Source organism: Carettochelys insculpta, chromosome 2 (genome assembly GCF_033958435.1).
Source record: "Carettochelys insculpta isolate YL-2023 chromosome 2, ASM3395843v1, whole genome shotgun sequence".
Lineage (NCBI taxonomy): Eukaryota > Metazoa > Chordata > Testudines > Carettochelyidae > Carettochelys > Carettochelys insculpta.
The window spans coordinates 195,849,042-195,876,548 of record NC_134138.1 but is presented as its reverse complement, the minus strand read 5'-3'; the positions used below and the strand labels follow the sequence as shown (position 1 = coordinate 195,876,548).

Below are 27,507 nucleotides of genomic sequence, written 5' to 3'. Positions count from 1 at the left end.
AAGGTGGGGCTGAGGACTGCTTGGGGTCCTAATGCGAGTAAGCCCTAAAACCCTTTAAAAGCTGTTTGCACTAACTCATCAAATATGCGCAGGTGGGCTTGGGAGCTGGGTTCCACAAAGAAATGGATGCTGTGCTCAGCTGTTCTCATTGCTTAGCACTGTAAATAGTAAACGCAAATGGAATCCCCCCTCCGCAAGTATTTTAATAACAAACCCTTTCTTTTTCGCCATCCTGGCTCAGTGTCTCCAGCCAGCAGCCTGAACACCCTTGGAGTTGATTTACTTCAAAAAGAAAATGCCCAGCTTCACCACACGGAGGAATATGATGAGAAGACGTGTCTGATTGTGAGACGAGGGCAGGCGTTTCGGTTAAAGCTGACCTTTGACCGGGAGCTGAAAGACGATGACAAAGTGGTGTTGCTGCTCAGTACTGGTAAGGGCACAACTCTTCAGCTGTCACCAGACTTCTACTAATGCAGTAGTCTGGGGCACACAGACTAGCCCAAACAAACTTCTATGGTATTGGCTCTCAGCGCTAGCCAGTGCTGAATGCTGCAGAGAAGGGTGAAGGATTGGATGTCCTATAATTCACCCAGCCAATCTGACAATATACCATCTTATTGGAGACTTAATTTCTTCCAGACCTGGATTGGCAGCTAGATTATTGATCAAAGCATGGAGACAGGAAATAGAACCTTGTACTCCTGATTCCTGGACACCTGCTCTAACCATTAGGCCAAGTTGTCTTATCCCATGCTGATTCACTCCTCCTGTGTATTTTTCGTTGGTCTGTTTCCAGGTGAGAAACCAATGGTATCCAACAAGACCCTTGTGTCAATGAACTTGAGGTCTGGACAGGATTCCCGGTTCTGGTGTGCCAACATCTCTAAGACCAATGGGAGGGAGGTATGCATATTTCATTTGAGTGGCAAAAGAAAGGACTGCTTGGTGCTGCACAGACCTGGGTGCTCTAGGCAGGGCAGGGCCTGAGAAGGCTGTGGAAGCAGGGACCACAGTGAGCCTTGGGGAAAGGGAAAGAAGACTTTTGTCACTCCCTAGGGGCCCCCTCTGAGGCAGATGGATGCAAGGAGGAAGAGCGTCAATAGGCTTCAAGGGACACCATGCTCAGCCCTTCTCTGTGCCTGGAAAAGAGTCTGCAAAATGGGAAGGGGGGTTCATTGGGAGATGGGAGAGTACTCAGAGCTCCGAGATTGGCTTCTGCTGCCTGTGCACGGCCAGTGTAATTCATCGCTCCATCAGTCTCTCTATGACAGCTGCCTCGTCCTCGTCCCCTCCTTGTCCCCCCTCAGCGTACGCCGCAGGCTTGACTAGATGCGTTGTTCGCTGTAAGATTGGAGAGTGTTCCTTGTACTACACTTGTTCACACTGAAGAGGGAGCAGAGTGATGGATAATTGCCTTGTGCTTTGCTTAGTGCCTGGTAGCAGTGACCAGTCCGGTGGATGCAGCTGTTGGAAAATACTTTCTGAGTGTGAAAACTGGGCCTCAGGTTTATAATCCTGGGAACAAAGTTGTCTACGTGTTGTTCAACCCTTGGTGTGAAGGTAATAGAAATGGCCTTGTGGTGAGGGGTTCCAGTGACTGCTGCTGTTGGAGGTGGTGTGTTCCTTCCTCTTGCCTCCTTTAGGCTTCCTTGCTTCCTTTCTTTTTTAAAACACCGAGGCCGAATTCTGCCAGCCACAGAACATCAGCCAGTAACAGTAAATGTTCCTGACTGAGGCCTGGCTGTGAATCCCTCACTCCCATTGGTGCTCCATTACCCACACAAATGGTCCCATTTTATCCAATGGCATTGTTTTTCTGAGTAACTATTCATAGTCCAGTTCATTGCAAACAAGTAAAAGGCTTTTCTACCATTTCATAGGCTATGTCCACACAGCTGAGTTATTTCAAAATAAACTATTCCAGAATATTTTATCCAGAATAAGAGGTATTCCAGAATAGTTTATTTCAAAATAACACTGCTACACACAAAATGCATTTCAAAATAATCCCCAGCTATTTCAAAATGGAGCATCTACACACACACAGCCTATTTTGAAACAGGGCCATTAGATGCACTATGGCTTATTTCAAAATAGGCTTTATTCTCTGTCTACCTAGGTCCTATTTCAAAAAAGGCACTATTCCTCACGGAATGAGGCTTACTTTTTTTGAAACAAGCCAACTGCTATTTCAAAATTGTTTTGAAACAGTGGTTGCACTGTGTAGACACTAGTAAAGTTATTTTGAAATAATGTCTGTTATCTTTGCAGAGAGAAGGAAGAAAGTTCAGGATTTAAATCCAAGTGGGGTTATGCGACCAGTGCTACTAATCCTAAACTTTGCTAGCTGTATGTTTCAGGAACAGAAATGATTTGTTCGGCCTTTGAAAAGTTTTCTACCAAGTGCATGAAAATCAAGTAACATGTTCATGTGTTTTCTTCAGCTGACACAGTTTTCATGCCTAATGATGCTGAAAGATTAGAATATGTTCTCAGTGACACAGGCTACATCTATGTTGGATCAGTGCAAAATATATCTGGAAGACCCTGGAATTTTGGACAGGTAAAAATGCTGTAATAATATGGCCATGATCAAGTTCTGTCTCCATCTCTCGCTCAACATAAGCAGCTGCTATTCCACCTAATGGGACCTGTCATTGAGACCACAGTTCAGGGAGCTACGTGAGCATACACATAATTTAGAGGTCATGAGTAATGTTATTCATGTCAATGGGAATACTCATATGTTTAAAGTAATACAGGGCCTGAGAATGGAGTTTTATAAATTTATGGCCAGATCACAAATTCCAACAAGAAGCTTGTGAGGCAAAGCCTTCTTGGAAGAGGAGAGGTGGCTGTGGAGCCAACCCAGAGGACATCAGGCAAATCCAGAGCCTGCCCATTTTAAGGAAATAGTAGAAAACCTTATTCTTCAAAAGGCCTCCTCACTGTATGAATGACATTCACAGCATGGCAACCCTTCTACTCAAAGCCTACTACCAAGCCACAGTCTCCCCACATCTGGTTTTAAAGGGCTGACTAATGAAATCTAAAAAATAGAAATCAATACTTCCAATCCAAGCAGAGTTATTTATCCTGAAAGGAGAGACATGGCAGAGTCTCCATGAAGTCCACTAAGGACTTTGCTGTTGCTGTTGATTTAGCATGGTAGGCACTCAGATATTGCCAGGATTGGAGATAGTATAAAATCCTAAGGATAGATTCGATTTAAAAAGTGGTTGTTATTAATGTTGCAATGCTTTTCAGAGAGTGTTAAGAAATAAGAACTCTGATTCTCTGTACTGGTATAGCAGCGTAAGAAAGGGGAGAACTTGGCCCCAACTGGTCTAAAGACCTCATCATGTAATTTACACACAGTGGCTGCGTCTACACTACCAATTTTTTTTTGGAAAAGTTGGGCCTTTTCAAAAAAACCCGTGGTGTGGCAGCACACAAAATGCGCTGTTTTAATCTGAATTCGAAAGAGCATGGCCCTTTTTCTGGCGGCCCTCTTCCTCTCCTGGATGAGGGAAGAGCGCCTTTTTTCTGAAACATTCTTTCAAAAAAAAAGTATACGCAGACACTCCCTGGGCCCTTCTTTTGAAAGAGCAGCCCTCACTTTTGACTCCCCAGCCCGTTCTTTTGAAAGAGCAGGGGCAGTGTGGATACTCTCTTTTGAAAGAGTGGATCGATCTTTAGATTTTTTTTATGTGTGGATACACTCTTTCAAAAGCAGGGTTTTTTTTTGGAAGATCTCTTCTGGAAGAGTTTCTGTCGAAGGATCGCTGTTGTGTAGATGTAGCCATACTGGTTGACCAGGGACTGAGTAGGGAAGTGAGCTACTTCATAATTCAGGGCAAAGCATGAGGGGAATCTTATGTGTGCTGTACATCAAAGCTTTTTCTTCATCTCTGCTTCTCTCAGTCTAGCATGTATTTTTGAATTCTATGTTCATGCAGTTAACGAATAAACACAATAAAGCCGTAGGTATGTTTACCCAGCAATAAAACACATGGTGGCGGATGGCTTGGGTCAGCTGACTCAGGCTTGCAGGGCTTGAGCTGCAAGGACTATAAAAGTGCAGTGTAGATGTTCTGGTTCAGGATGGAGCCTGGGCTCACAGACCCCACGAGGGAGAAAAGTCTCAGAGAACTGAAGAAGAGCTCTGTGTATGCATGGCTTTCTCACCTCCAGACATTGGTCCAATAAAAGATATTACTGCCAGCTCCTTGTCTCTCTACAATTAGATTCCAATATGTAGACCTATTTATTCTACCCTTTACATCACACAAGCTTTTATTTCTCACTTGAGTAGTTCTACTGAGATTATTAATGTAGTTAGACTGCTCACAGGAGTAAGGCTTGCTGAATCAGGCCCTATATATTAATGCCTGGAGACTGACTGACCTATGCTTGCCCCTGAGAGGAGGTTCTTCCATTTCTTTTCAGGCTAGCTATGGGACCCTGTTCTGTAGCTAACTGGCAGCCTTCAGTCTCCATGGGAGTCGATCCAATACTTTTCATGGACACTAAATTCATTTGACATAGTAAAGAACGTCTGGAGGTTTAATCTCAGTCGTGTAGATTAGTTGCTGTAAGAAGACTCAGATTTTTCAGTCGCAGCATCAGGCAGTTAGCATTTGGAGCAGCAAGTAAGTGGGCATTTGTTTTTTCTCTCCAAAACAGTTTGAGGAAGACATCTTGGACTGCTGCATGTATCTTCTGGAGAAAAGTAAACTCAAGCAAAATGTTAGAAAAGACCCTGTGATTGTATCCAGAGCCATGTCTGCTTTGGTGAGTCTTGCTGAGAAAGGGCTTGCCATTGACTCATTTCTTTTTGTTTTGCTGCTGCAAGACAGTTTGTCTTACCCTTTCCCTGCTTGTACAGGTTGAACCTCTCAAGTCTGGCACTTTTTCATACAGCAATGTCTGTAATCCGGAATGATTTTAGTTAGCCAGATGACCACTTATCATGGACGTGGCCAAGTTTTCCGTGGTCCCATAAAGTTTGTTTGCAGCCACCAGTGCTGACTCTCAGAGTTCTGTGCTGTTATTTAGCTGTAATTTACCCCTAAATGCCATCTAAGAGCCCAGTAAGCAGTGGAAGTGTTGGTAATGGGCTAGACAATATTGACCTCCTGTGGTCTGGCAAATTCTCTTGTTTGGTACCGGTCAGGTCCCGAGGGTGCTGGATTAGAGAGGTTCAACCTATAGATTGATCTCAATCTCTTCACCCCCCACCCCACCCCCAGCATTTAGATACCATCACAAGCTCATTTGAAATCAAGTTGGGTTATAACTCATATGGAGGACAAAGTCTGAGGAAACTGTGGCAGAGGGAAAAGGCTGCTGCAATGTAGCATTCCAGCATTATGCAGACAGTCCTCTCTCAGCATGCGGCTACACTGAAGTTGTGCTCTCTGCAGCTGATGGAGAAGCTGGGGCAAGAATTAGAAGAACAGCTGTTGTATCTGATATGTTCCCCTTTCAGTGCAGTAGGACTTATGCTCCAAAGTGGACGTTGAGTAATAGCTCCTCTGAGCTGCAGTTACACCTCCTCTCTGGTTGTCTGAGCCTTACAGAAGGAAAATGGGTTGGTAGCTGAGGGAAACCAGCTAATGATAGCAAGGCAATTTGGTAACTGCCAGAACCACAGAGCATGCTCAGAGGAAGGGCAGGCACAGACTGGATCTCTGTGACAGCCTGAGTTCTCCTGGGTCTCTGGTCTGACTTTGCTTTCTCTGTTCTCTGTATTGTAGGTTAATGCCAATGATGATGCAAGAGTCCTTTTTGGGAACTGGTCAGGTACCTATACTGGTGGAACCTCTCCCTTGGCCTGGATAGGAAGTGCCCCAATTTTGCAGAAATACTACAAAACAAAAAGATCTGTCTGTTTTGGCCAGTGCTGGGTTTTCTCTGGAGTTCTTACAACAGGTAAACCTCGGTCCCGTCCATCTTTACTGATACACCAAACACTGGGGAAATATTTCTGCACCCAGTGCAGTTGGCCCTGGGGAACTTTGTGAACAGCTTTTTCCAGTGATGTTTCATTGGTCTGTCTTTCAGTCATGCGCTGCCTGGGGATTCCAGCCAGAAGTACAACTAACTTCGTCTCAGCTCATGATACTGAGGTCAATCTGAAAGTTGACATCTACCTGAATGAAAAAGGCGAAAAGCTGGATAACATGACATCAGATTCTGTCTGGTAACTCCAAAGAATGCTAGATAATTCCTGCATTCCTCAAGCTTTCCCATAGAACTTTAATTTGTATTTCTGTTCACCAGGAGGTTTTTCTTTTACAACTTCTCCATTATTTTGAATGTGAAGCTGAACAATAAGAGGAAGCTGGGATATTTTTGTAGGCATTTCCTTGTTAGACTCGTGTAACCCTTTTGCTAGGTGAGCAAGGAGCAGCCAGGGCTGGGTTTAATATCTAGGGGTTCCTTTCCATCTATCCAATGCACAGCTGACTTGAGCCCCCATCCAGTAATCTGGGAGATTCTCACACCGTCCTGGGTCTCTCTAGCTGTGTCTACACGTGCACGCTACTTCGAAGTAGCGGCACTAACTTCGAAATAGCGCCCGTCGTGGCTACACGCGTCAGGCGCTATTTCGAAGTTAACTTCGACGTTAGGCGGCGAGACGTCAAAGTCGCTAACCTCATGAGGGGATCGGAATAGCGCCCTACTTCGACGTTCAACGTCGAAGTAGGGACCGTGTAGACGATCCGCGTCCCGCAACGTCGAAGTTGTGGGGTCCTCCATGGCAGCCATCAGCTGGGGGGTTGAGAGACGCTGCCTCTCCAGCCTGTGTGGGGCTCTATGGTCACCGTGTGCAGCAGCCCTTAGCCCAGGGCTTCTGGCTGCTGCTGCTGCAGCGGGGGATTCATGCTGCATGCACAGGGTCTGCAACTTGTTGTCGGCTCTGTGGATCTTGTGGTGTTTAGTGCAAGTGTGTCTGGGAGGGGCCCTTTAAGGGAGCAGCTGGCTGTTGAGTCTGCCGTGTGACCCTGTCTGCAGCTGTGCCTGGCACCCTTATTTCAATGTGTGCTACTGTGGCGTGTAGACGTTCCCTCGCTGCACCTATTTCGATGTTGAACATCGACGTTGCCAGCCCTGGAGGACGTGTAGACGTTATTCATCGAAATAGCCTATTTCGATGTCGCCACATCGAAATAGGCTACTTCGATGTAGGGTTCACGTGTAGACGTAGCCTCTGAGAGGCAATGCTTCCCCACTTGCAAACATCGTAGAAAAGAAGCGTTTAGTAAAAGGGAGGGAAGTAACTTGGCATTAATTTGAGAAAACACCACAGAGTTCATAAATCATAACCATGAGTAAAAGTCCCACCCCAAGTGGGCTGGGCAGTGTCTGTTTCCTTTTAGGTTCTTAAATCTAAATGTCTTCTTCACATCTAAATGTCTGGGGAAAAACAGGTTGAACCAGTCTTAATGCCTAGAAGCCAGGTAGTCTACTGCTTGGGTTTTGCATTCCCCTCTTAACCCTTGTTTATCCAATGTTCTTCACTGCTGACAGTGTCTCCCTCAGTGTCTCCCTCCTTTGAAATCATTTAAATGTACTCTTTTTTTTTGTTCCTACAGTAATTGCAAACATTGGTGATCATATTTCACAACTCCTGCACTTAGTATTAACTTAATTTGTGACCCCACAACAATCCAGTTGATTACAATGAGCAAAACACTACTTCATCAGTTGAAAATCTAGCAAATCTAAGGCACCAGAAGCAAACTAATTTACATGGGCACACCCAGGGTATTTTCACACTTCCTACTAGCTGGATCTAGCTTACATCTGCTTCTGAGCTGAATGTACCACTTGGTTTCTAGCAGGGTTTGTGTTTTATCTGGAACCGTAGCAGCAGCTAATGATTCCCAAGCAGTTCCATTCTAAGCTCTTATTTTGATCTGCTCGTATCTTTCTGTTCTGTTTAACCTCAGAGGGGGAGCCGGGTTACTCTGTAGCTTCACAAATAACAAGCAGCTCTGTAGCACCTTAGAGACTACACATTTATTAGGTCACCAGTCTTACCCATGAAAGCTCACAACCTGATAAATTTGTTAGAATCTAAGGTACTTCAGGACTGTGCGTTTTTTGTGTCCTGTCCAGGTAAAATTATTGATGCTTGGTCTCCTTTCTGAAGATGAATTTGTCTACAAACCACATAGAAAAGTGTTTCCACCATCTTTATGAGTGAAGAAAATGAAGGGGGGAAAAAAAAAAGCCCTTTCTTGTGATGGAAAAAATTACTGCTTGGTTGTGGTGCCCAGTGCTTAACATTTGTCATAGAAATAACCCTTGGGCCACAGAAGCATTTTAAGTCACCTGATGAAGCACAGGGTTGGCTTGGCTGCAGTATGAGGCTTTGAAAATCATACCTTCCCTTGCCCGTGTGCAGTAAGGGTCTAAGCCAATGCTCTTTTAAATCAACGGAAGGCTTTCATTGCCTATGATGGAGACTGGATCAGGTGGTACATTTTTAAAATAACGAAAGGGTACTTATAACAACAGTCTGAGCCGAGGGAGCTGCTGCTGTGTGTGTGCATCAGAACCCTAACTGGTGCATAGTGAATGAGGAAGGTCATGTTTAGGAGTCTGGCCTCATTCACAGCCCAGTCCAAAGCCTGTTGTAGTAAATAGCAAGATTCTCTTGACCAAAACCAGGGGATTTTGGATGAGAGTCTCATTTGGCTCAGGTGAACGTCCTTGTTCCCTCCTCACAATTAAAAGGCCTGAATGTGACTCCCTGGTCCAGGCTGAGCAGCACAGTGCCAAAGCTGCAGTGTAAAGTAAATGGCAGTGCGAGTAAGGTTTTCCCAAGCTGACGGTTAAAGACAGATGTCCGTACGACTCTGGCAGTGGTTTACAGCTCTTTTCTCACAATGCAATGCACAGAAAAATACAGATTTTGTCCCATTCTTTAAAACAAGTGCATCCGCTGTCAAAACGAATGAGTGCAGAAACCTGAGCCCATGACTTTCTCGGGGGATGAGTAGGGTCACTTGGCTTATTGGGTCCGACAGGCTGAATGTGCTCATTAAATTGAAGGGGGCAAGCCGATTTGCTGTTAACCTAGCAACCTAATTGCCCGTAGGAATTTTCACGTGTGGAATGACGTGTGGATGAAAAGGCCAGACATGCCCCTGGGCTTTGATGGCTGGCAGGCACTCGATGCCACCCCCCAGGAGCCAAGTCAAGGTAGGGTTTATAAACGAAGAGAATCTATTGTAATGGGGGAGTGGGGAGCAGTTTACAAGGAGATTATGGTCTTTTTTTCAGCGAAACGCTTAATGTTGGCAACGTTTGAGATCCTCAGATTACAAGCACTACAAGTGTTATTTTTATTCTTCCATAAATTCTATTGATACATGTTTTTCAGCCTGTACTGTCTGTTTCCAACATCCATCAGTAAACAGCTCTAAATCCTACAGAAAAAGCAGGTTTCAAAGGACTGGGCTATGCAATAGCAGCTGTTACTGGGGCCGTGTCTACACTAGCCCAAAACTTCAAAATGGCCATGCAAATGGCCATTTCGAAGTTTACTAATGAAGCGCTGAAATACATATTCAGCGCCTCATTAGCATGCAGGCGGCCGTGGCACTTCGAAATTGACACGGCTTGCCACCATGTGGCTCATCCTGATGGGGCTCCTTTTCAAAAGGACCCCGCCTACTTCAAAGTCCCCTTATTCCCATCTGCTCATAGGAATAAGGGGACTTTGAAGTAGGTGGGGTCCTTTCGAAAAGGAGCCCCGTCTGGACGAGCCGTGCGGCGGCAAGCCGCGTCAAATTCGAAGTGCCGTGGCCGCCCGCATGCTAATGAGGCGCTGAATATGTATTTCAGTGCTTCATTAGTAAACTTCAAAATAGCTATTTGCATGGCCATTTCGAAGTTTTTGGCTAGTGTAGACATAGCCTGGGACCCTTTAATGAGCAGTCCCCTTGTCATTTTGGTTTTGGGACCATAACTACAGCAGGAGTCAGACAAGTTGAAATAAAGGTCTAGAATTACTGCCAACTGAAATATGCTGACCTCCACCACATGCAGCTAGATATGAAGGGCCTGATCCTGCAGTACCAGGTGGTGCTGGGCACTGTCAACTCTCATTATCATCAATGACAATCAGCGGTGCTCAGCACATTGCAGGAAGTGCTCAGCCATGATTATAGGCTTGGTGAATCATTTGCTGCTTTGTAAAACCTGCTTAGAATGTGGTGGGATACTTAGCAGTGTCAGGTGGGCTGCGACTTGCAACCAGGGCTACCAAGAGAGGACAGACAAAATAAGAATGGGATTATTCATCCACTCTCTCTACTCCGGAGTAAGGAGGCTGAACAGAAACATCATCTAATGAAGCCCTAGGGGACTGCAGAGTGAGTGAACAGGAGAGGGTGTAATGAATAATAGGAAGTTCAAGTTGGGAGAAGGCTTAATCATAGGACACTGGAACTGGAAGGGACCTTGAGAGGTCATTGAGCCCAGTCCCTTGCCCTCATGGCAGGACCAGACACCGTATAGGCCATCCCCAGTAGGTGTCTGTTTACTCTGAACTGAACCTGAATTGTTTTGGTTCTTATGGGACATTATTCCCAATGACCTTTTTTTATTTTAGAAAAAGTTCCTTGCAAAATCAACACTCAGATTTCAAACAATAGTAAAACTCTTCCATGGGGCTTCTCATCAATAGATCTCAATGGCTTTACAAAGGCAATTAGCATCACTATCCCTATTTTACAGAGGGGAACTTGAGCCACAGAGCTTTTCCCAAGGTTACTGGCAAAGTTGGGAATAGAATTCAGGACTCCCGAGGCTCAGTCGAGCTCTCTGTCCAGTGGCCCACAGTTCAGGAACCTTGTCTGCACCCAAATCCCTCCTGTGCTCCCACTATGCACTGTGAGTGGGGTGAAAGGAAGATAAATCCCATTCCTTTCATCCTGAATCAGCTAGGGGAAGGGAGCCACTCCTTTGAGTGTCTGGTAGGGCTTTGCGAGGGTAAACAGCAGGTGCACCATCATGGAATAGTTTCAGTTACCAGGGTGGCGGGAAGTCAGGGCTATTATGTGTATATGATGACCAAGGAAAATGAGAAAAATAAGCCTGGCTTAATACTGTACATGTGAAAAGCAAGTAACATTCAGCCTATTCTTTAGGTATTTACCAGTGCGGCCCTTGTCCACTAAAAGCCATCAGAAGTGGAGAAGTCTATTTGCTGTATGACTCCAAGTTTGTGTTTGCTGAGGTGAACGCCGACAGGGTCTTCTGGCTCGTGCAGAGCATGAATGACAAGCAGAAATTTGTCAAACTGCATGAGGAGACCAAGGCCATTGGGAAGAGTATCAGCACCAAGGCTGTTGGGAAGAATGAGAGGGAAGACATTACCGAACAGTACAAGTTCCCAGAAGGTGACTGATAGTCAAAATCTTTCCATCCTCCTGTAGAAGATGAGACTGTCGGTTGTGTGATTTTCTGCAGACACTAGCGGAGTCACAAGCTTTATCAGTGTGGAAATCCAATCGGCTGCTTTAGCAATGCACATGTAAAGCGTGTCACCGCTCAGCAAAGTATATGCAGGAACAAGTGAGGGAATCAGGAAGTTGGTGTATGAGTACTTTTGTGTCTGCAGTGACACCTCCTGGCTGCTTTTTAGTAAGAAGTTGTAGCAAACATGCAAATCACAAGTAGGCCCAACAGATTCAGCAGTTCTGCATTATCCAAAATTGCTCCATTTCTTATCTTATTCTGTCTGCAAATTGTATCATATTTTGGGAAACAGACCCTCCCCCCTTTACCACATATCCAGAAACTTGCTATGGGTAAGCGAACTGAGCAGAGAAGTAGTTATTCCCCTCTATTCGGCACTGGTGAGGCCACATCTTGAATATTGTGTCCAGTTTTGGCCCCCCCAGTATAAAAAGGATGTGGATTTGCTGGAGTAGGTTCAGTGGAGGGCAACAAAAATGATTAAGGGTCTGGAGCACAAGACCTATGAGGATAGGCTGAGGGATTTGGGCTTGTTTAGTTTACAGAAGAGAAGACTTAGGGGTAATTTAATAGCAGCCTTCAACTTCCTGAAGGGGAGCTGTAAAAAGGAGGGTGAGAAACTGTTCTCAGTGGTGTCAGATGGCAGAACAAGGAGTAATGGTCTGAAGTTGAAGAGGGAGAGGTGTAGGTTAGATATTAGGAAAAACTACTTCACCAGGCGGGTGGTGAAGCATTGGAATGTGTTGCCTAGAGAGGTGGTGGATTCTCCATCCCTTGAGGCTTTTAAGTCCTGGCTGGACAAGGTCCTGTCTGGAATGACTTAGTAGGGGGTTGATCCTGCTTGAAGCAGGAGGCTGGACTAGATGACCTCCTGAGGTCCCTTCCAGCCCTGTGATTCTGTGAAGTGACTGTTAAAACCTCTCAACTGAGGATCAGCCAGATTGGGAAGTCAAAGGAATGTTGCAGAAAAGCATTTAATTTAGAATCCACATTTGATCCTTCTTCTAGGATTACGATATTTGACCTTTGAAAAAAGAGAATACCCCTGAGAGGGAGTGTTGGTAGACACTGATACAGATACACTACTTGTCAAGGGTGTCCTCTTCTTATATGGCAACCTTACAGTTTCTCACCACCAGTCTTCCAATATAGGTATTTTAGATACGGTTATGTCTCCTCAGTTCTTGCAATCTTAGGTCTTAGTGCTAGTTGATTCTTGTAAACAGAATCCTGGAATATTTGAACTCCCTCCAAGATCCATTCTGTATATACATAGCTCTTTGGAACACTTCGGCTGTGTTTACAGTAGCTCCCAACTTCGAAGTTTTGAGGAGTAAAGGGACTTCGAAGTAGCGCAGGCACTTAGACGTACTGGCAGGTTAGCCGTGGCTACACACAAGCTGGCGATTTGAAGTTTACTGATTTGAAGTTGCCGTGGGGGAGAATTAGCTCAATGAAGAGCAGCATATGCACCACAGCACTGCATTAGTAATCTCCTGACGCCCTACTTACCATGCTCCCTTCGAAGTTGGGAGCTAGTGCAGACACAGCCTGTTAGTGTAGTTTTTGGCCAGACATATATTGATATTGACTCTCAGTCATCATCCCTCACCCTGGAGATGTGTAAACTGGGTAGCCCAAGTTTTCAAAAGAGATGTAGTTGCTTTTTTGGGGGGTGTCCAACTTGAGCAGTAGACTGCAGGCAGTGCTGAGCACCTACCTTCCAAAGAGCCAGGGTCCTTTCAGGTGTTCCAAAATGGCAACCAAAAAAATTACTCGTCATTTTTAACATCTGGCACGGTTTAACTCCTGTGGAGAACAGAGAAGTCTACCTCCTGGTCCTGATTTCCCAGTGCTGGGAACAGAACCTGCTGTGCTTGCTATGTATTAGCATAAAGATAAAAGGTAAAAAGTTGGGACCAGATTGAGGATATTGGAATGCAGATGACTTATTATAACTTTCACTTGCTTGGCCTTTTCCTGGTGTTCAGGCTCTCCAGAGGAAAGGAAGGCCATGGAAAAGGCCTGCTCCTATCTGAATGCTTTACACTTGGGAGTTTGTGAGAGCCCAGCTCCTCTCCCACCCTTCCAAGCTGGGCTTCAACTGGAGGTAGAGGGAGAAAAAGAGATGTGGCTGGGCAAGCCCATTAATCTGAACATCATCATACGCAACACTTCTGCTGGGGCGTGGACGATCAATGTGAATGCTTCCTGCCAGCTGCAGTCCTATACTGGGAAGATAGAGGCCAATCTCGGCTCCATTAAACAGACGGTCCAGACGGCAGGAAAGCCTGGTGGGTCCATGAATCTGTCATATCCTGTGTGCTGTCTCTTCTGATACTTGTGTGTCTTCAAGAGAGCTAGTGTAGGGATGTGAACCAACACAGGTACATGAGCACCTATGGTCTGAGGATGTTTACGGCACAGGAAAGAGGGATTTATGCAGGGATGAGTCTGTATAATTATTATCATTATTTGTTTATGCCAGGGAAGTGGCTAGAACCACAGTGTTGGATGACAACCCCTGGTTCTAGGTTCTGTTCAAATGCAGAACAAATAAGATGCTCTCAGAGTTTGGAAGATGAAATATTTGCATTTCATTTGATGACTCTTTGGTTGCCTGTGTGACATAAGCAGAGATGAAGGTAAGCAGGTGCACCCTGCTGCATGCCTCCAGCAAGAGCTGGCTGAGCTGCAGCAAAAGCCAGTGGGGAGCTATTTAAAGAGCTGGTAGGGACCCGGGTTGCAATAGGACAGTACCTGTAAGAAACTTTAAATTCTTTTGATTCCTGGAAATAAGTTTGCTGACTACACTCGAGGTCCCAGAGAATGAGTGTCAACCAGTGGTGCTAACAGCCACCATGGACCCTGGGCCGAGGTGGGAAGGGGGCCCAGCTCGGCACCCTGGAAGGGGCGTGGCCAAATGCAAAAGGTGCGGAATCAAGGGCAGTTAGCTCTCACTGTTGTCCAGACCACAGCACTGGGCTCCACCCTTCCACAGCCACATGCAGCCAGAGCAGCGCTGCCGTGGCACTTCAAAGGGGCCTGGGCTTCAAAGTAGCAACAGCGGCAGCCAGAGCTCTGGGCCCCTTTGCAATGTCAGTCCTGGGGGCAACTGCCCCCTTTGCCTCCTGTCAGCCGGTCTGTCAGCAGCACTAAAACCAACACACCAATTTGCAGACTTTGGAAGCGAACGTTTGTTGGCCTTTTGGTGGTATGAGCATTAGGGGTTGTGAATATAAACCCACTCGTGGTGTGTCGAAGTTTTTGATGAGCTGATTTGGGGTTTCTGCAAATGGGGCCTCTCTCTTGGCTGTTATTTGCAGAATATTTTACTCAGACTACGTTCCGATGATGAGCTGCTCGTGACCTGTTTGCTGAAGCCGTTTGCCTTTGTAAAGCTTACTGCCATGGTGCCCAACCAGTTCTGAAGCAGCAGCCATTTTAATGGCTACTGCTATAGCAAACCAGCCACGTTATTCTGAAAACATGTTGATTGTTCAAGCCAACTAGCTTCACTCAGCTGGCCAAACAGCCGCATGTGGCTAGTGTGTTGGAGACCATGTGTCTGTTGAAACTAGTCAGACTTGTGCGAGCAGGTTCAAAGCCACACAATGCATGTCTCTGTGTAGCAGCCTGCCGTGTTGGTGTCTTCAACATATACAGCTAGACGACGTCTACACTACACCAATCTGCCGACAAACGTTACCATCCGAAGAGATCTTCCGACAAAACCTGTCAACAGATCATGCCCACACACACGTGGCTCGAAGAATGTTACTCATTGTGTGTCACTGGGTGAGGGGCCACATGAGACTTTCTGACCCTTGGCTTAGATGACTGAAACGACTTAAAACAGGAGATGAGTGGCTGATGAATAATTAACAACAAATGATTCACTCTCAGGAAGACTCTTCAGTGAATTAGCTGTCCACGCTAAAAGACATTAAATTCTGGGGATTCGTGAGTGTTACCATGTTTGAAACAGCTGATGGGACGGGACACTAGCTCTGCTACTAGGCAGGGTGGGGGGTTGCTACATGAGTTGCTGCCTGAAAGGTGAGGACAGGAACTTTGAAGATTAGTTGGACAGCGGTTTTGTGACGAAATAGAGTTCAGCCTCCTGCAAGTCACATCTGGGGGGGTTTTTGCAAGCACTAAGTTTTCCAGAAAATTATAAATAAATATAAAGTTTAAGAGGAGGACTCTACATAATCATAATTGATACCTTAGGTGCCTCTGGCAAAGAAGTGGAAATAACCCAGATGCACCTAAGCACTTCATAATCCATTCTATCAAACTCCTCCTGAGTGACAAAATGGTGCTATAACTAGTGCTGAATGCTGGTGCCAAGAGAGTTCATATGGGACGGAATTTTCCCTTGTCAAGCATATATTGCTCACTAGAGCTTTTCTCCTATGGCGGGGCTTCATATCCCTAGTTCTCACTCATATAGGCCTTGCCGTTACTGTTCAGAGGCCTGGCTGGAGCTCCCTTTGGAGTTGCATTCCTTAATCCTAACTGTGGCTGGTTTAGTAACTGCAGCTGCTCCTTTCTGGGCAAGTTTTAACCCTCTGTCTCTGCCGATAATTCACCTTCTGCCCGTGTGGCATTCACGTTAAAGCAGAAGCAAAACAGTCCATAATTTAAGTTCTGCAGCACATCAGTTCAATAGCTGTGTAGCATAGACATAGGAAGATCAACTGACTTTCAGCTTCAATCTTCTGTCATTGTGTACAGAAAATGCTGCACTGTTAATGTGTCTTTCTTTTTTAATTCATTGTTGGTCCAGTTATCCAGCTCCCTCTGGATGTAGCTGCTGATTCATATCTAAAGACTGTAACATCTGTTGAGAATGAACTGCTCATAAAAGTCAATATTATTGCTGAGATTCTGGAAACGGGTGAAAAGCTCACTGAGGAACTTACTGTAATGTTCCAGTATCCCCCTCTCAAGGTGGAGGTGAGAACTTAAATGATTGGCAAAGCCATGAATAGATATCCTTCTGGTGGGTGGTAGGGACATACCTGTGGTTGGATGGCTAGGTAAATAAGTCCAGCTAGCATGGTGGTTAGCAAGACGGATTGTTAGTGAGACCTCAGCATCCAGATGGTGTCCAAAATAAGGGCACAGAAGCCTACTTTATATAGTCTTTCTGCCCTAATAGTTCACCTGAACTACATGAAGGAAAGCACTTCTCAGCATGGTATTGCTGCTAGTCAGCTAACCATGCAGGGGAGGAAATCTAGTGAAGGACAGACTGCGTTTTAAGGCCCTAGAACTTAACAGGAAAGCAGTAATGGGGAGAAACAAGCCAAAAACCAGCACAGTTAGGATTATATAGGACAACAAATGAGATGGGCGTTTGAAGTGAAATTAAAAAAAAAAAAAAAGCCAGCACTCTAGGGCATGGGTGTCCAACCTTTTGGCTTGCCTGGGCCGCGTTGAGTGAAGAGGAATTGTCTTGGGCCGCATATAAAATATATAATATAGTTAATGTATATAAATCACATAATAATGTTAAACGTTTATGATCTTGTGGGGCCGCATTACTAGCTGTCCAGGGCCTGGACACGCCTGCTTTAGGGCATGTAACATAACACCAAATACAGACTGGAATCACGGAAGTTTCACCTCAGATACTAAGGATGCGGTAGGCTCGCCCAGCACAAGACTGGTGAGATGACTCCGAGAAAGTTATGTTTATTTACAGGTAGCGATAAGCCTGGGGTTCATAATCTGGGCCTGGGTTTGCAGTCTAGACAAACCCTCCAGCCCTGGCCTGCTCTTCAGAGTCAAAAGAACAGTCCAGTGTCTAGATTGTGAGTTCTGGTTTGGCCATGGTCACATGGAAGAGTAATCAGAAAATTAAAATCTTGTTTCAGGATATGTCTACACCTGACTTGCTACAGTGGCACCAGTTTTAGACTTCCATGTAGATATAACCTATCTACATCCCTGAGAAGCAGTAGTCTCTTTCATCGACCTAGCAGTAGCTGCGCCAGGGGATAGTGTACCATAGCAATGTCTCTTAGCAGAATGGCTTTTTCACACCCTAGAGAGAGGGAGATATACCAACGTACATTCCTGGCATAGATCAGATACTAAGGTCTTGGGGGAAGGGGGGTGTTCAAATTGGGTAGTTTGGTTTGGGCCCAGCTCTGTCACTGGGCCCTTTATTTCAAAAAAGATATTAAATTGGGGAGAATTCAGAGGCCAAATAAGTCTAAATAACTGGAGAGAATGACAACAGAGGAAAAAAATAGCAGATTTTTTGGTCCCAATAACAGATAAGATGGTCATGAGAATCAGGATCCTGGCTATAAACACTCAGGAGTGAAAGGAGAAGGTGCAGCAATAATGAGTGGGCATGGAATGAAACTGAGCAAATTAACTTTTGGGTTACATTTTAGAGACTATTTCCTGTCAAAAGCTACAAAAAAGTGCTGGAAACTACATTGTTTGAGTCATTTAAAACTGGAGCATACAAAGCCCTGGAGACTTTTTGGAAAAAATTTTTTATCTCGGCAGAGAACTGGACCAGATGACCATATATCATCTCTGGTTTTTATTAACTCTCTGACCTCAGCTCTTTGTCTTTTTCAATAAGATGAGATTTTTCTCATGGTCCATTTCTTTTTTAATGCACTCTGTCATAGACAGTTTCTAGTCTGCTTTTTTCCTACACGGATGTACTGGATTGGTACCTCTGTAATCTTTTTTCTTTTGCAGATGCTGGCAACTGCAAAAATTAATGAAGAGTTTACGTGCTCCTTTATCTTTAAAAATACCTTGTCCATTCCCTTGCAAAAATGTGAATTGCACATAGAAGGACTGGGCCTTTTTAAGATGGAAACAATTTACCAAGGGTGAGTTTACACTTAAGATAATTATGGTACTATGCATTTTAGGTTAATGCAGCGTTTCTAATGCCTTTAGAAATTGTACTTCAAAAGAAACAATTAGGAACAGCCACTAATACGTGACGTTGCCTTTGTAAAGTTTACTGACCTGGTGTCCAACCAGTCCTGAAGTAGTAGTAGCTACTATAATGGCTACTGCTATAGCAAATTAGCCACATTATTCTGAAAACATATTGATTGTTCAAGCCAACTAGCTGCACTCAAATAGCCGCATGTTGGGCACCCCGGGTTTAGTGGGACTAGTCAGACTTGTGCAAGCAGGTTCAAAGCCACACGCAGTTTTGTCTCTGCTTAGCAGACTGCTGTGTTGGGTTATATACAGCTAGGCTATGCATGTCCACACAAAATTTTGGGGAGTAAAGGCACTTAGAAGTGCCTGTGGCTACACAGCATGCCGGCACTTAAAAGTTGCTGGGGGGATTGGGGGCAGGGAGAATTAGCCTAATGAAGTGCTGCATAATCATCGCAGCACTTCATTAGTAATCTCCCATCATCCTGGATTACCATGCCCCCTTCAAAGTGTGGACATAGCCAGAGTGTTATGCAGATCTCAGCAAGGCCTAAATGTTGGTCTTTGTCACATAACTGCCACCTTAGCTGCCAAAGTCCCTTTTTGGATCTACTTCCTACTCACCAACTAGCTCATTGGTTCATTCCCCCCCTTCGTCAATAGAATTTTTGTTAGCTGCACTTTGAGCTCAGGCAGCAGGAACTAGCAGCTCCATGCAAATTATGAACGCTATAGCGCATTGGCAAAAATACGGTTAGAAAACTATGAATACGTACAATGTTGTGTTTTTAACAGTCTTGTCCCCCTCTTCTCCTTAGGGATATAATGCCTGGTAAAATCACTAAATCCCAAATAATATGTACTCCAAATAAAACCGGAGAGAAGAAAATTATAGCCAAACTGACCTCTAACCAAGTCAAAGCTGTAACTGTGGAAAAGATGATTACCATCACCACCTAGGAGAATTACTGAGTATCTTAATGGTGTTAGTCTTAGTCTTACTGAATATGTACTAGAGATGGATATCACTGGTACTTCTTGTCTCCTTGCTTAGTGGATTATAGATTAAAACAGGAGAGGCCAACATTAAGATAAGGGAAATGAAGTGGTTTTAGGGCACACTTGCTTTGCATGTAATTAATGGGGATTTTAAAAGATTGTTAAACTTTTCTCACATGTATGAATTTGTCGGCTTGTGATGACTAAGGGCTTGTTTTGAGAAAGTGGAAACTGAAGTTAGCTTTTCCTGTTATACTCAGCAGCTCTATGTAGTGATAATGCCATAAGTAGCTGTATGTGGTTTTGACTTTTTAAATTCCTGCACTGTGTAAAGAAATGGTTACTTATCAGTCACTGTCATGCTCATTTTAGTGTTCCATGTTTGCCTCCATGCATGGGCTGAATTGTGCTGTATCACTGTTACCAGACTGGCAATATCATGCATTGTTGTGTTCACTGTAGCATCCTGCCCCTCGTAACTTCTCTTAAAGAAACCACCCAATACAGGATCACCAGGAAGAGGTCATCTAAACTGGGCCTCTTGTTATCTGTTGGTAAATTGAGCAGATTTGTAATTTGCATTTGCCTCTTTCATGACAATAAACTTTGTTACTTTCATGTCCTGTAACTGTTATTGCATCTTAGTACCCAGTGTACTGTAGCCAATGAGCATCTGTGAAAAGGGGTTCAGGCGTTCTGCCCTGGTCTGTGATTAGGCTCTAATTGATTCAGGTTCCAAATTCGCACGGCTCTCTGTTCAAGCAAATCTAGAAGTCTGCCTCAGTGGTCTTCCTTGCTAGGCTGGAGCCTTACACATGGCCAAAAGGCTTGTCTTGTAGAAGGAAGTGGATGATCATTGTTTGTAACGTGCTTTTATATTGGGCGGATAGAAAAATACCAGTTATTCTTCATGAGAAATTTTGTTAAAAAGGTCCCATGAACATTTTTTGGGTGGGGGAGGGTGTTTAATGAAAATGAAATCATTTCACTTTTGGAAAACATGTTTACAGAAAATGCTTCATTTTCTGTTTTTCCACTAAAAGATTTGCAAGTATTATCAAACATGATTTTTTCCCCCCATGCAAAAAGCCACTTTCTATCAGTTACTTTGACAAAACATTTCAACCAGCTCTATTGCTCTATTTGAAGGAAGTTGTCACTATCAGCTCGTTATAAACTACAGCTAAACTACTAGTTCAGTATTTTTTGAATTAAATACCTGAAGACCCACACTTGTCCCCAGTAAAATCCAATTGTTAAAGATCTTTAATATGCTGGATCTTCTGGTCACACCAGCACAAACTGTGTACAGTGTTGTAAAGCAGGAAACAGATGTTTTCTGCAAATAGAGGGAGTCCCTTTGTCCACTGCTTGGTAAACTGAAGTTATGGCACAAGCTGGGTGAACCCTGAAGCTATTGTACAGTGGCCATTACCAGTTTGCAGTACAGAAGTTCATGGTTTACCACTGGAGTAAATCAGAGCTCCAACAGACTTTGCCACTGTGCTGCTAGGATTTCCAGCAATTGGATGGCGTGACTAATACTTTGTTGGAGGAAAATATGATGTCTGAGTTGCACAGAGGCTGAAAAGTAGGTTCTTTTAATGAAAACACATGCTTAGAAAAGTTACTAAAAACACTGAGGGCTCTACTGATAGTTGAGGAAATGGCATAAGCCTCTCTGGGCTGTTTGAAACATTCTGCTAAATCTGGATGCACTCATGGGGTTCATTAATGAAAATTTATATATCCTGGTGGTCATATAGGGTGGGTGTGGCTGTCCTGCTGTCTGCCTGGGAGGCCATGACCTTTCCCAACAATGCCTCTGAAGGGCCACAGCTCAGGGGGAATTAGCAACATGGCTGCCACCACTCAACTGGGTAAGTAGTCAGTTTCAGAGCTCAGACAGTGCAGGGCACCAGAAAGTCAGGAGGCTTTGTGGTCCAGACCCTGGAGACAGAGCAGGGCACCAAACCATGAAGGTCCTGGCTCAGACAGACTGCTGACAGATAGAGACCTCTTGGCCCAGAGAAGGGAGTCTGCCCTCCCAACTCCACCAGATAGCTACACATTTGTAGGGTTCCAGATACAAAATTTTTATCCATATCCACAGCTGTTCCAACAAAAATGAGCCACCCATGTGGATACCCATGGATATAAAGCAGATATCTGTAGACTTATGGGTCTCTCTCTAGCACAGTGGTTATAGGCATATAGGATGGCCAGGTTCACATCTTTGCCCTGACTCAGAGGTAGAATGAGCTTGGGTTCCCACATCCTGGGAAAGTACTCTAAACACTGGAGCATAGGGTTTAAGGACATATTTTGTGGGGGGCCTGACCCAGTAGACCTGCTCTAAGGTCAGGCAGGGGCACCCCTCAGTTATGAATCCTGCTGGGGATTAGGCAAGGACTAGGTAGCAGCACCAGGGTCTGCACACACCAGCCTACCATCAGAAGCATTAGCACCACAGAGACTTTACTGGTGGAAACTTAGGGACTTTAGGCACCTACAGGGTTAGGTGCCAGCTGTGTTGGGATTTTAAGGTTCTCTGCTTGATACTTAGGCACCTAAATCCTTTTGTGGACGTATTGCTAAGTATGCTCAAGTCCAAAAGAGCTTACTGCATAGAAAACACAAAACAATTATTTCTATACAAAAATCTTTATTTAAAAGATTACACGATTCCAGAACACTATCATATTATAAACATATGTCACAGGGAAAAAAATGTGTGCAAGTTGTATTACCATAGCTGCCATACTTGTTGGTTGTTCCCTAATGGTATTACACATTCTGCAATAGCTCAGACAAGCTATCAAATGCATTTGACCTACCCTACCTCGCTGCTATCAAGTGGGAAGCATTACTGCAGATAAAGAAGCAAGAGTTGAGGTCATCTCTGGAAAAAAATGAATTTCCCGATTTAAATAGGACAAATGAACACAATCAGTTTTTGGAGGTCCAATATTAAAGGTTTGATTGCCCTTCTCTCCTCTTCTCAAAAACTTCCAATAAAAATAGCCTGAAGTATTAGGTTACATTTCATATAGAATATCTGAATTTAAAATATTTTAATTTATAGCTAAACTGAGGAAACATCCTTGCCTTTAGCCTTATAATTACAGTGGAATCTCACTGAACTTCATATGCTAGACAAAAATGGTCTCCCTTCTCAAATATTAATAGTAACATGCTGTAGTAAGGAACTGAATTTTTCAGATTTCATTACTTATACAAAACATTACATAATATTTACAGACACTATCAATTAGCCAAAATTCAACTAACACATTTGTCCAATATAGTGATGCATTATCAATAATTTGGCTTTTTTTTGATAATGTGAATATCATGGCCATTTGCATCACTTCTCCAAGTGGTATGGGCAATTAACGAGGTTCTACTCTATTCTTACATCATGTTGCGTACATTTAAATCTGTTGGTACAGGACAGACTTTGATAGAATTATCAGTTATACAGCACTTAAACAAATTAGCCAATAAAGCTATTTTCCATACTAGTGTAGAATGGATTCTTGTCACTACAGAAGTCCCTGTTTCAAGATTATTCAGTGGAAAGAAAAGTTTGAGATTGAGTTTCAAAAAAAGTGGAACAAAGGAAAGGAAGCGAATATGCCACAAGATTCCAAATAGTCACAATACTATTCACAAATCAATTCACTATTTGACATTCTTGCTTTATTTAAAAAAAAGACTTAAAAATATATTGTTGAATAATAAACTAATCTGAATCAGTTCACAACTTGACAAGTAAATTTTATCATTCCTGTATAAACATTTGGACAAAGAAAAACAGGCAGAAATTTAGAAGCAAGTTGAGTGTGCACTTTTCTACAAATTGAGATTGCATGAAAACCCCATAATGTTCAAAAAAGTATGAATCCAAATTGAAGTGGAAAAGGAAATAAGAAAGAGTATGTTCCAATCAAAATTACTTTTCATGTACAAGCACAAGTTTGCAAGGAAAGTCCTGCAGCACCTTTAAAGTTACAGAACAACTTCAGAAGGTAGGCGTTTGAAAACCTGCCATATGAGCTCAAGCAGACTGTTCCAAGTAAAACCACCACCTGGCACATTTCACTGACTGAAACAACTAATTATCCTTGAGTACATCTGATGAAGCCCTGAAGTTAACAGTGATGATGGACAAGCTTTACTTTTAGAACTCTTTTTAAAAAGTCTATCAACATTTTTAAATGACCAGTTTTGCAATTTTATTTGTTGTTGTGGCGGATCAAGATTCTTGACATGAATCTGATTTTTTAATTTCTTTCAAAAAGGCATTTTCAACACGAAGTTTTTCAACCTCCTGTAAAGAGATAAATAGCATACTCAGAGAAACGCTGTCTCAAGACATTATACTTATTCTGATAAGTCACCTAAATGTGACTATTAATTTTTTGCAAGATGTACTACTTGTTAATGTCTCATAACTACAGGAGTAGTTAAGAAAACTAAACAGTTCTCAGACTGATGATGTAACCAACTGGCTATGAATCAAACGTTGCATGGAATTGCAGGATGCCAGGTTTACTTAAATAGAGGAATGAGAACTCCACTCTGGTGAGCAAGCTTCAGCCTTCTGTTCTACCTCAGGTAATTTACTTGTGTCCGAGAGATTAGCATACACATTACCTCAGTAAGTTTGGCATAATCCTTCTTCAGTTTCACAAGATACTGAATCTTCTGGTTTAGGTTTTGGTGACCTACTAACTTCCCATTTTCCTCAGCAAGACATTCTACATGCTTCCTTAGCAATCCCATTTCCTGTAATAAAATAAATTAAATAAAACTGCAGGTGTTTATTAGATGTGTTTTTTTATTTTTAATTTAAAATAAGTTTGTTTTTTGTTTTTAGTTACCCCCCCATAGATCTGAAAGAAACAGTATGGTTGTTCTTTCAAAAGCTGACAACTGGACATTGACTTAAATACAGCTCTGAAACTTCATTATGCAGAAGAAAAATGCTGCTTTCCTTTTTTAGTAGTTTACTTTTAACAAAGTAATGTGCTGTATTTTCTTGTTCTCTGTCTGCGGACTTCCATTTCCAAATGAGGTTGACTGATGAGTTCGAAACTTACGGTTCTACCATGTTTAAGTCTGTTGTAGCACATTGCGTATTTGTAGATCCAACTACCAATTGATACATACTTATAAGACCAGGTCTACACTAGGGAAACAATCAATCAATGCAAGATACGCAATGCCACGGGAATTGCACAGCTGAAGTTGACATACCTTGCATCAATTTTCTGTACCATCCCCACAGTGGAAGGTTGATGGAAGAAACTCTCCTGTATACTTCCTTTGCATTTGCAAGGAGTACCAGATCTACATCTGTACTCTGAGCATTCGATTTAGCATGGCCCTCTGAGGTACACTAAATCAAACCCCTGAAGACTGACTGCCAGGACATTGACCCAGTAATAAGTATAGACAAGCCCATACTCTCACACAGGCTATTCAACTAGATTTCTAGTTGTCTAGAAAGTATAGTTGTCTGACCTGCAATTTCATATCACAACTCTGCACAGAACTCCTCTTGGCATTTGTTTACTACGCTATGAAATACTGTTGAAATAGAAATAATCTATAAATAAAAAGCTAAATTTTGGGAGCCAGTCTGATTCCTCATTTGCTGATAAATTCACAGTATTGACTATCGTTGTTTTGTCTCCCAGTCAGTGATGTTCTAGCAGATACAGTTAGTTAAAGAATCACATGTTGTTTATAACCTTTGCAATTTTATCTCTCTCCTCATAAGTTTCTTCCAGTTTTGATCTCATTTCTTCTTTTTCCTGGAATGTTTTTGACTCCAAAGCTCTTGTTCGTTTTATTTCCATAGTCATTTCAAGATTGGCACACACTGTATTCTTAAGGGCAATTTTGGTCTCTTCTAATCTGCAGATAAAAACCACTTCAAATTATTCACATTAAATCATTCATATCACTCCTCCATATACCATCACATTCTTTTATTAAAAGGTCCTTTTAGCATATGTACCCTGGTATGTGTTTAACACTGGTTCATAACCATCATCTTCAACTGCCCAATCTTTTAAGGGTATGTCTACACTGCAATTAAAAACTCATGTTTAGCCTGTTCCAGCTGACGCGGACTCATGGAAAGGTGTGTTTAATTGTGGTGGACAGACTCAGTATGGTATGCATTCTCTCGGACCCTGCAAGGTGGGAGGGGCCCAGAGGTCAGATTGCGGCTTGAGCCTGAACATGCAAATTGCATAAAACAGGCCCTTGCCCTGAGCTCTAGGAGCCAAAGTCAGCTCCACGGGCCAGATGTAACTTCTAATTGTAGATATACCCCTCGTGTCCTTCACTTGGGATTCAATACAAGGCCAGAGTACTCCACTTCAGGATTAAATTTCCAACACCATCAACTAATCCAGTGACATTGGAAATGGAATCCCAGCCTACAAGAACTCCCTAGAGTACATTACACCCACAAAATCTCAGCATTCAGAATGTGAACTGAGATTCTCTTGAATTAAGATCATATTACAGCTATATGTGATTGCTTACTAATGAACATTATTTTTCTTGATCACAAGACCAGAAAGCAGGCAGTGCTTACAAAACATTTTGCTCTGCCCAAGCATTTCTCGCCCTGGCAGTTTCTGAAGTTTAAGCTCTTAAAGCATATAAATTACTAGTATTTCAACTGTTAATGAATATACACTTGTGAACCCACTAATGTTTGACATATACTTAAAAATGTTTCACCTCCATTTTCCCTCCCCAGAAGTCTGAGAGATTGATCCAGCAGTGTTGCAGAAAGCAGTTCCTGTTTCCATATTAGAGAGGAGAAACAAAAGGCTGAAGGTGAGAAGAGAGAGAAAATATCTTTTCTAACTTTTGTCCGACATGTTCTTCGCTTAAACGATAAAACATGCGAAGATGAGAAATATGGGAAAAAAGACAGCGTCTTGTACCTTATTGCATTTTTATGATGCAATATAGGCAACTTTTAAGTTTTGCTGGAAAAAGATGATTCTGCTTACCACCCTACTTTACTGTTTACATTAGTAATTTGGGTTTTTTTTTTAATTCTAGAAAACTTTTTGACCAGAGCATTAGCAAAATAAGACACTACAAAAGATATTAAAAGCTGAGTATTAGAGATGAGAAATTAGTCTGAATAGTTTTTAATACCTAGAAGTCAACATTTGTCTTCAGTTATAAGGTGCAAATGCTTGAAACACACCCTCAGACACTCACTGATCCAAAAAATCCTCTATCAAAGCCAGGGAATTCCAGATTTGATATTCTTCATATTTCCAAAGTTAAAAGAGCCAATTAGAAAAAAATCTCTTTCAAATTATAGACTTTTACATCATCTTTATATACAATAGCAAACAAATTTTAAAAAATTCTTTGCAAATATTGATAAAAACATGACAGTGGTGCATGGTTTAAGATTGACTTACTCTGTTTGGAAGGTTACTTCCCTCCCAGTCCCGCCATTTCTGCTTTGACACACTGAAGCTCACGCAATGGTGGCCATCAGAAAATCTACTTTAAGGGTTAGATGGTGGGAGGGTTTATCGGTTTTAGGAGGACCTGCAGTTTTATGCTGGGCCATACTTTTTTACTGGTGGGTAAGTGTGCCTAAAGCCCTTCAGAAATGTCAATACCTTTGATAGGAAAAGATTGAAGATATTATATCAGAAGCTGATACAGTGATACTGCCACTAGTTGATCAAATTGAAGGAGAGTCTGGAATGGTTCCAATGCAGCAAATAATCCAGAATCTCAGGCACCATGATGATACGCCATGCTGGGAGTTACATACAGAAAATCTCTTCCACTTGAAGGAGTGAGTCTTCCTTGTGGACTGTTTCAAGATAGAACCTTCTGAACAAGTGAAGAACAGACACTTCCCAAGGTACTCAGCCAATCAGCTTTAGTGTCACCAGGCCTGGATGCCATACTTGTTCCTGATTCAATGACAAGGGTAGACACTTGGGAAGCCTGATTGGAAGCTGTGCTGACATGTAGGAAGTCCATCAACCAGGGCTGCCTCCACCTGTA

At 43.1% G+C, this 27,507-nt stretch overlaps 3 protein-coding genes across 3 annotated transcripts in view; 2 read left to right on the top strand and 1 right to left on the bottom strand.

Moving 5' to 3' along the window:
* Positions 1–354, top strand: part of TMEM42 (transmembrane protein 42) — a 40,884-nt gene extending 40,530 nt beyond the window's left edge. The window contains exon 5 of the transcript XR_012644228.1: positions 242–354. The gene's annotated coding sequence lies outside the window, so the exon portion shown is untranslated. The remainder of the gene's footprint in view (positions 1–241) is intronic.
* TGM4 (transglutaminase 4) lies at positions 351–20,046 on the top strand. Its single transcript, XM_074986089.1, has 13 exons — positions 351–433; positions 800–906; positions 1,434–1,563; positions 2,448–2,566; positions 4,690–4,797; positions 5,763–5,937; positions 6,070–6,208; positions 9,116–9,219; positions 11,172–11,423; positions 13,494–13,796; positions 16,295–16,464; positions 18,235–18,371; positions 19,254–20,046. Exons 2-13 carry the CDS (start codon positions 811–813, stop codon positions 19,393–19,395), a joined length of 1,875 nt encoding a protein of 624 aa, XP_074842190.1. The 5' UTR covers positions 351–433; positions 800–810; the 3' UTR covers positions 19,396–20,046.
* A 2,118-nt stretch (positions 20,047–22,164) lies between these two features.
* The window catches only part of KIF15 (kinesin family member 15), a 51,687-nt gene continuing 46,344 nt past the window's right edge, over positions 22,165–27,507 (bottom strand). The window contains exons 31-33 of the mRNA XM_074986088.1: positions 25,194–25,359; positions 24,094–24,225; positions 22,165–23,767 (exon numbers count right to left, since the gene is read on the bottom strand). Coding sequence (XP_074842189.1) covers positions 23,693–23,767; positions 24,094–24,225; positions 25,194–25,359 — 373 coding nt within the window. The 3' untranslated portion in view covers positions 22,165–23,692. The remainder of the gene's footprint in view (positions 23,768–24,093; positions 24,226–25,193; positions 25,360–27,507) is intronic.